Here is a 9,251-nt window from a genome sequence, read left to right on the forward strand (position 1 = left end):
GGGGGGGCGCAGGAAAGAATCACACGTGAACAACAGCAAAAGGAGCAAATTGCAATCTGATCTTTTCTTATCAGAAAAGCTATTAGTACAGGTTACATAGCGTCTAAAACACTGCCTAAAACATGTTTTCCTTACCAGGGACCATACAGCCCCTGTACAAATGAAAGGGAGTGCAGTATGCAGTCTGTTAACACCATTACTTATTATGAAAGGTGTAGCAATCTTCTCTCTTTTTCAGTGTGTTTGCTTAACACAGAGTTAAAAGTGATTACTGTTAGGGTTGTAGTGCAACAAAATTTGGAGCCTATCTTAATGGTTTAGTGTTGTAGCAACAAGTAAAATTCTATTAAAATTTTACTTTTTCTTGGGCCTAACAAACCCCAGAAGAGTTCAGATATGGTATTTGCTGTTTTGAGAATAAGGTGTTGTGTAAGCAAAAAATTCTCTTCCCATTTTTAAAAAAGAGTTTTAAAATACCTTGTTACTCTTTGTCATCTTATCTCACTCCCATGTTAGCATGAATCTGATCATTTCAAAACCAGATACTGGTCTCTGCTGATATTAATTATACTTCTGCTGATCATCCAGTCATTAGCAAATCTCTTTCAGCTTAGTCAGCATCTCCACAATGACTCACTACAAGTAGTGTATTGACTCAGTAGGAAGTGACCTCATCATTCTTGTCAGGGAAGATCTTACAAAAAATCTAGCTGTAAATTTTGTTTTTACCTTTCCATTTTGTCCTTTCCCCAACCTCACGCCACCATTGTGACTTTGCAATGACTGGAAACTTTTCTGCTATAGAAAGAAGGCAGGTCTGTACCTTTACTCCTGTTTTCTTATATATATTTTTAATTTCATTTACCTAATTATAAGACAGCAGCTCTGCTGTTCAGACACTTATCAACAGGTGTCAGCAGAACCTCAGTCTTTCACTATCATGAGCATGTGCTGAGGTGTACAAATAACTCGAGTTTCAAAGGAATGTGACTCTGAAAGTATCTGTCCTGGATCTCTGTTTTGGAAGCATTGACTCAAGAGCCTAAGTCCTGTTGATTTTCAGTTAATCTTTGATTTCTAAATTATGTTTATCTACTGTATGTATTAATTATGAAAATTGTGTATTGTTTATGGATAATTGAAGGGTTGCTTGGGTTTTTGAGCTGAATTATGAAGCAGATTATGTAGCAAAATATTATTTTATTATGTCAGTTACAGAAGCTTCTATAACACATGGAGTAGGTCTTGTCAATATTTGAAAGTACAGTCAAGTAAGGCAGTATTTCATTTTGATAAACTGCTCTGCGCACCGTAGGACAGGGTGGATGCACTGAAGTCAGTGGCGTGATGCAGGATTATACTCTAATTTACCCTAGGGTTGTGGAGTGGTGTACTTACCCTCCTGGTGCTGTGAAATCGATTAAGCCATGTAGGGATGTCCACATGGGGAGTTAGTATGGAATAGCAATTACAAAGTAGTATTTCAAAGTATTTCATCAGGTAGGCAATCTAAACAATTATTATGGTATGATAAACATATCTAAACTGACGTATGAGTATCAACATGCAGATCATAATATAACTACACCCAATTAGAAATAACTTTTCTTTGAAGGAATTTTTTCAGACAGATGACAGTTAAGGTGTTTTAGGCTCACCTTTTCCTTCTGCAGTGACCTGCTTTGTGAAGAATTAAAAAAATTCTAGAAGCGGTTGATGACTAAATATTTTAAACTGATGCTTTGTTTTTATTCTTCATTTTTTAACTGATAACAATTGGCCATTAAAAGAAAGTTTTGCCAAATACCAGAGATCGCATTGGAAAATCTGGACTCTTATGTGCCTGGGTAGATAATGAATACTTTTTCACTGAATTTGTGTTTGAGTCTTTTAATAATTTATAAGGGAGACCTCCACTGTTTGCAAAGTGAGGTACTGTCTACTTATGTACCAGATCACTGTATATTCCTGACAGCTAGTTTATACTTACTTCAGCATTTCTGGATATGTATTCTCTTATACAATTCATACTCCATGGCTTGTGTATTTTGCTGTTCTTCTCAAGACGGCTATTGCAGAAAAGTTAGAAGGATTTGAACTTTCCTTGCTACACAGTATTTAACAGGGGAGAAGGGTAGAACATAAAGCCCAACACAGTTAATAGAAGTTTTTCAGTCTACTTTTTCCACAATCTATTCCACTGATCTTTGAATCAACCATTCTTCCATTTCCTCCCACCAAACATCACTCAGCAGAAAGAACTATTAAGCATCATTTTCTGTATAATATAATTTTCTTCATTCTTCTGTGTGGAAGGACAGCAAATCCATATTAATAAAATGGAAAGAGAAGTGCTTCTTTTTATGTGTTTGCTTTTGCCTTTCTGAACTATTCCTTTTTGTTGTTGTTGTTATATGCTGCAAAAATACTTTATAAGCTAATTCTTGTCTTCAGGAATCAAAACCAACTAAGATAACCTTTATATTGAAAAGGATATCAGTATAAATAATTCTTACATGGCAGTATCTGAAAATGGAGATAAGTATGAATTGGAAGGAGGCTTTTTATTCTTTTAATTTCTGAAAAGGATAATTTTCTTGCTTTGGATGAAATCTTCACCCTATTGAAGTCAAAGGAAGTTTTGTCACTGATTTCAAGAGGGTAGAAATGTCACCCCTAATCTTGGCAGTGAGCAAAACGGGAGGAAGCTTCCTGTTAACAGCTTATGACTTGTTGACAGAATTTGAAATACATTAAACACAGGGAAACTGATATATTTTTCTTGGAAAGGAAAACAGTTTTAGCTCCTTTTAAAAGACTCCACATCTAGAAATATCTTCTTCAGCAGTCATCATCTACCCATGTTTAATACATTTTGAATACATGTGTTCAAATGGTTTTGAAACAGAGCTTTCTGTTGTGCCTCAGAAAACATTTGGTTTGTGTTATAACACTATAGAAACTATAAATCTCTGCAGAAAAAAAAAAACCACTTTAGAGTCAGAGCACCAAAAATGTGATTCCATGTGAGACTTGCACATGCCTTTGAGAAAAACCTCTCAATACATGGGAAAAAGAAAGAAAACTATGCAATTCAGTAACCACCAAATCTGAAATTCAAACTACATTGGAGAATGTGCAAGGTTATCACACACAGTAGTACTCTAGCCACCCTGTATAACAATTTATTTAAAATATGGCCACTACAATTCCACAATGGAGAAAAAAAAATAAGAAGAAAGATAAAATTTCAATTCCAGAAGTGCCTTTTAAGAAAGGTACTGAATTTTGGTTGACACCAAATAATTATATTTGTAAACTTTTTTTTTTTTTTTTTTTTTTTTTCATTCAGGGATTACTTTCATCTCTCCTCTATAAGAGTATGAGTTAAACTTAGTCCTGTAACTGAATTAACACATTCCCAACATTTGTGTAGCTGAATGTGAAATCTCTGTATTTCTAGTACTGCAGCGTCTGTGCAATTCAGATGTGGACCAGGGCTTCACTGTGCCCTTTTCCACACATGCCCAAGTGGTAGAGACGCTCAATACATTTATGATCTAACATTTATGATCAAAGTAAAAACCACAAAACAACAGGTAGCTACATTCAGGGATGTGGAGGAAAGTAGTATGATGTTACTGGTCATTATGCATGTAACACAGCATGCTGGCAACCTGTTTTTTGCAGACAGTGTGAAAAAGGAAAGCTGCCGGGGAAATTTTGAAGGTGCATAAAGGCAGAGTGCTGTATATTTTTACAGAAAGCTCCTCCCCATCTGGCAGGGCCGTGTAGGAAGAGGACGTTAGTGGTGTGAAAGGTTTACAAATGTGCGATGACGGCTGGTGCTGTGGGTTATCAGAGATGGCAGCAGGGCCACAATCTGCACAGAAGAGAATTATGTTGTCCATGATGACGGGAGAGCTGGTGGGAAGATGGGAGGAGAGAGGAAACCTGCTTACAGCTGTGGGCACAGAGGAAAGAGCAGGAAACGTGCTCCGTCAAAACCAGGGAGAAGCATCTTGTGGCAAAAGGATGAAAGCCAGACTGGTAATTTTAGCTATATGGAAGTATGAGGAAGGTCATAGCTTTGAAGTTTTATGTATTAAGATTTACACAGGGCCTTGATATGAGAAGACGAGGTGGAGAAAGTCCCTGTCCAGAGGTGCTGACAAGTTCAAGGCCTAAGCAGCAGACAGGCCAGTGATGTTAGCCACAGTGACTGGAAAAAGCAGCAGCAAAGAGAGCTTAGAAAACAGATTAAGCGCTCTGGTGAGCCATACTGAGCTTGAGCCGATGGTGAGACATTAAGAGAGAAGCAGGCTGAGCTTTAGGCTTGGACAGAAGGCAGCATATGGGTGGATCTGAGTCACCAGCATAAGCAGTTGGGCTTGTGTTTACAGACAAGCTTCCCCAGAGAGGAGGTGCCCTCTCCAGAGGGAGGAGGGAAGGTGACCAAGGGCAGAGCCCTTTGAAACCCACAGAAAGCTGAAGAAAAATGAGGGCATGCTGTTCTCCTGCTCCAGCATGTGATTTGTTGATAATAAAAGCTTTTAATAACTAATTTTAAATCCTACTACCAAAACTTTTAAAGGAATAGTTTCTAAAGTAGCATGGAGCTGGTACAGAAGCCCTATGTGGTTTACTGAGTAAACAGTCACTTTTGGAGATTAATTTTAAGTTTCTTGAGTTACAGTGTTACTGAAAATTAATACCTTTTATGTATTTTGTTATTTCCTTCTCCTGGAGGAGTGTGCAGGAATTTCAGAACAGAAATTTCAAAGACACAATGCATATTAGAACAAATTCAACATTTTTTTAAAGGGGAAATTGTTATGAAATTTTTGCAAGCTTTTTTTAAAAAAAAAATTTCTATCTATAGGGTTTTGAATCCTGACAGAAAATGAGGGAAAGGAGAAATTGAGACAAATTTAATGAAAATAAATTCCTTTTCTGAACATTTTGATTAGGTGTTTTCCCTTTGCCTTCAGTCTAGGCAGGGGAAGCATCCTTTTCACTGACTGAAACAAGTTCCTGAGCATGGCCAGGAAACATGGAGCAAGTCAGAGAAATTGCAGAAACACATGACACATTTGGGTGGAAGAAAATGCCACAAAAAAATCCTCATGAACTTTCCTCTAATTCACTGAAACTAATTAAGAGAATTAATTTTTATCTCTTGATGGGAGTCCCATTGTAAACCCTGCCCATGCCTAAGAGTCATCAAAAGGCACAGGGCAAGACCAAGGTAGAACAGGGCTTCTACCCTATAGCTTTACAGACCTACTGTTGCAAAGCACTGCTGAAATTACCCAGGTCACAAGGACCCTTTATGTATCTTGGGAAAAAAATTTAAATCGGCGTTTGTGCTACATAGCAATGACATGTCTTGCTTCTCCTTGCCCCTGTTTCTCTCATATATAGTGGTATTGTAAAATCAATATTCAGCAGCTGTTTCTGACGTCTAGCTCCTGTAGAATCAACAGGCTACTGCTGCAGGTTATTTGATCTCTTACAAAAATTATTCAATTAGCTATGGTTAAATATTCTAGAGGAAATATGAGGACTTGGGAAAGAAACTTAAAGGAGCGAAAAGCAAGAATTAAAGACTGGGAGACCACATCTTCTTCTGCAAGAAGGGTCTTGCTTGCCTGGTAGACTTTCTTTCATCTCTAATTATGTTAGATGTTAGTGTTGTAGTAGGCTTTTTTTGATCTCTAATTATGTTAGATGTTATGTTGTTGATGTTAGTGCTGTAAATAACCCCTCTCTGAATTCACTAATTAAATCTTTTAATATTATTCATTCCCTCCTACCAAAACTTACTTTAGTAATTAAAAAAATGTCGGTAATTTATTCTGGCCGTACGACTATTTTGTTCAGATATTTATTTAAATAATTGTATTTTATTATAACCTCACAAAAATTCATCCTCATAATTTAATTTGATATGTATGTGAAAAGCCAAGAGGTGTTTGGAGTTAGGCTGTGTTTGTTCACTTTATTTATGGCCTTACTCTTGCAAACTTCAGGGTATTTACAAAGGTATAAAGGGTAATAGTTGTTACCACACCAAGTAAAACTTGCAAAATATCTTCATTTGCTTCATGATAAGCACATTATCTAAATCTTGTAAGCACTAAAGAGATCAGAGGAAGAAATGTACCTTTCTCTTGTGTAATGCTACCTGGATTTTCTTTTTGTCTTGTAGGAGACTAGCATGTTGCTGTAAACCAGCCTTCTTAATCACTTGTGCACTCATTGCCCTTAACTCGTACCACCACTGCATTCAATATCATACAGACACAACTGCAGGCACATGGAAATAGGCACATTTATACACACCTCTTAGGATTTCTCTTTTACCAGAGCTAACTGAAGGTTGCTGCCTACATAAAGTCTTTGCTCATGCTGGCAAGTCATGATTTGAGCTGGCAGGTTTCAGCCAAAGACACATCAGGTCATCAGGTAATGAGTGGGAATAACAGACTTGCTCTAAGGCTCAACCCTTTGGAAAAAGCGCAGTAAATTTAGTAACCATGCCCCTACACCTACTAAAGAAACTGAACTGGCCTTCTAGCTTCAGGATAATAAACCTAACAGCCTCATTTCCTGGAGGCTGCTGAAAATAAATGAATCCAACCCACCTTGTTCCAGGGAGTGGAAAAGTTGGCAATTGGTCTTTGCCAAGGGAAACGAAACAGAACTAGTCCCTTGATCCCAGATACAGAAGACACCTCCCTTTTCTCCTTGCAGAAGAGCACAGAGCTGAAACTGTTGTTGACTGAGCTAAAATAACCTTTTTTCTTCCCCAGAGGCTGCCTGATATGCAAGAAGGACGCTGTGCCAACCACCAAGCTGGAACAGGCGGTTTGCCTACTGAGCCCTCCACTTCCCCTGGCTCACCACAGCCAGGTGAGGTCAAGTCCCCTCTTATTTACTTCTGCTAACTTCTCCTTTTCAGGAGGATTTGCTCACCAGTAGGGAGAGGGATTCAGTGATCACAGGGAATGCTACCCCTGAGCCAGATCACATAAAAAGAGGTTTACCCATGTCTTCCCCATTGTCATCCAACCACTCCAATCCCCCCATAATCTGTCCCCAAATGGGCAAGGTCAGGTTTGGAAGGACAGCGAGGAAACAATGAGGAGAACCATCATCCCCTAGCTCCCTGGGAGTCTGCCTTAGGAACCACCCAATCAGCCCATGGCTCTCATGACTGCACTAGTCCAACCAGTGGTCTTATGCCTATAGGCAAGTGCCCTGTGGTACCTCATGGTTCTATCACTCCACTAGGCCCTAGCCTTTCATCGTGTACATTTGAAGGACATCTTCACCATGTGTGAGCAGAAATCTCATGATGCTGTGTTAGACTAGACTGCTTGAAGATCCTTCTGCAGTGTCTCAGGGAGGACCCCACCTGGTCTAGGAAAACAGGGAATTTTGGAATGGCACCACTGGAAGACCATCAGCAGGTCTGTGGTCCAGCCTGTACCTCCAAAGCAGGTGATGAGTTACTAACAGGAATAAACACAGAACCAAGTTTCCAGCCCATATACCTAAACCCTTCTTTCAACATCCAAGTTAACTTTGTAGTGGAGACTACTCACATTGTTTTTCTACTAATCTTGCAGAATCCTCTACTCCTTGACATGCATGCACTAAAAGCCCATTTAGCAGTATATACTATGCTGTCCAGTATGGTAAAAAATGCCCAGTCCCATGAACTCAGGTTCCCTCCTCCCTTTCCCCTGCCCTTGCATACCTGCACACTCAGCGCTTCCCTCACATACAGCATGAAGATCTTCCTCTAGGTTTGCTTTGCTTGCTTATCATAGTCTCAAGAGTTAGTACTACGCAAAGTTAAAATCTGTTGAGCACAGGGGCATTTGACCCTGACCACAATCTGCTGTTCCTTTAACAAACAATTAAGACATTCCATGTGTGACTAAATTTGAAAGCAAACTCAAGAATTAATCTGCTTGTTTTAAATAGGGATATAAATAAGGACCAGCCCAGCCATTGCCCAAGAGATAAGCCAAAACTCTGAGGTTCAATAAAAGTTCAGTCACTTCCGCAGTCTCTTAGGCAGGATTTGTTGGGTCTTTATTTAGGGAATAGGATCTTAATTTAGGGAAAATTACTTTATTTAGGGGGTTTAGGGAACACAATGTCCTCCTGAAGCTTGGAGTATGTGTCTTATTTCTATTTGAGTATATTTTCCTCTGGGTATGGATGATAATAAAGGAAAATATCGTAGCCAAATCCATTCTTGCCTAGCTCAAATGGTATTTCTGTGGGACTTCTAGCTCTAGCATGCAGCAGCAACAAACAAAACAATTATAAATGTATCTGCATAATTCTGCACTACGTATATCTATCCCATGGTTTCTGAGGAGAAGAGAATGCAGTGAAGAAAATCTCTGCATTTAAATCAGGACATAGAGGCTTAGCTGGTATAATACAGCTTCACGTTTAAAAAAGATATTTAAAAAAAAAAAAACCACTCAAATTTTAAAGTTACTGGCACCTTGCTTGATAATTTTTCTTAAAATGGTAAGGATCTTACATAAATTGGTGCCTGAATAAGCTAAGTAAAATACATCTTCTAGATGTTCATATATTTCTGCTACAGTTTTGGGTCATGTCATTTAGGAAAACATGAAGTAGTTTAAATGTTCCATCTAGGTAAAAAGGCTACAATAAAACTGCATGTAGCAGGAGAACAATTAAAGTAGCTTTTTAGTTTGGAAAGTTGCTGTGTGGCAGAAAAATAGATGTAAGGATAATTTTATTTTTAACTTAATAGTGTAAAATTAACAAAATCAGTGATCAAGTTATGAGATCATGGAAAGTGACTATACCCACACATTTTTTGCGGTGATATGGAGTGCGAAGAGTTCATTTTTCAGGGTTTGTAGATTGAAGATTACATATTAACCGCTAACCTAACTGATAACTCTATGGACAGAGTCCGCTTTTCTATGTAATATGGACTCACTTGTTCCATGCATAATGTTTTATGAGAGCTCTAAAACTTATGCTCCCGTGTTTTCTTGCAAATTATTTTCCATGTAGGTCAATAGAGCCTTTCCAAAAGGATTCAGCAAAATATCTGAGAATTTTAATGTAGATGAAATGAAACCTTACATGAAAGCTGCTTTAAAGAGGAATTTTACTTCAGAATACCAAAGTGGTGGAATCTTCCTACTACTGCTGCAAAACGAATTTGGAAGAGCACTGCTGTCTGC

At 38.3% G+C, this 9,251-nt stretch overlaps 1 protein-coding gene across 1 annotated transcript in view; it reads right to left on the reverse strand.

The window, feature by feature from the left end:
• Positions 1-7,835, reverse strand: part of PREP (prolyl endopeptidase) — a 120,958-nt gene extending 113,123 nt beyond the window's left edge. The window contains exon 1 of the mRNA XM_026845284.1: positions 7,766-7,835. Coding sequence (XP_026701085.1) covers positions 7,766-7,798 — 33 coding nt within the window. The 5' untranslated portion in view covers positions 7,799-7,835. The remainder of the gene's footprint in view (positions 1-7,765) is intronic.
• Positions 7,836-9,251: the final 1,416 nt, after the last annotated feature.

The sequence above is a fragment of the Athene cunicularia genome (genome assembly GCF_003259725.1).
Source record: "Athene cunicularia isolate RWA chromosome 3 unlocalized genomic scaffold, athCun1 chr3_part1, whole genome shotgun sequence".
In the NCBI taxonomy this organism is placed as follows: Eukaryota; Metazoa; Chordata; class Aves; order Strigiformes; family Strigidae; genus Athene; species Athene cunicularia.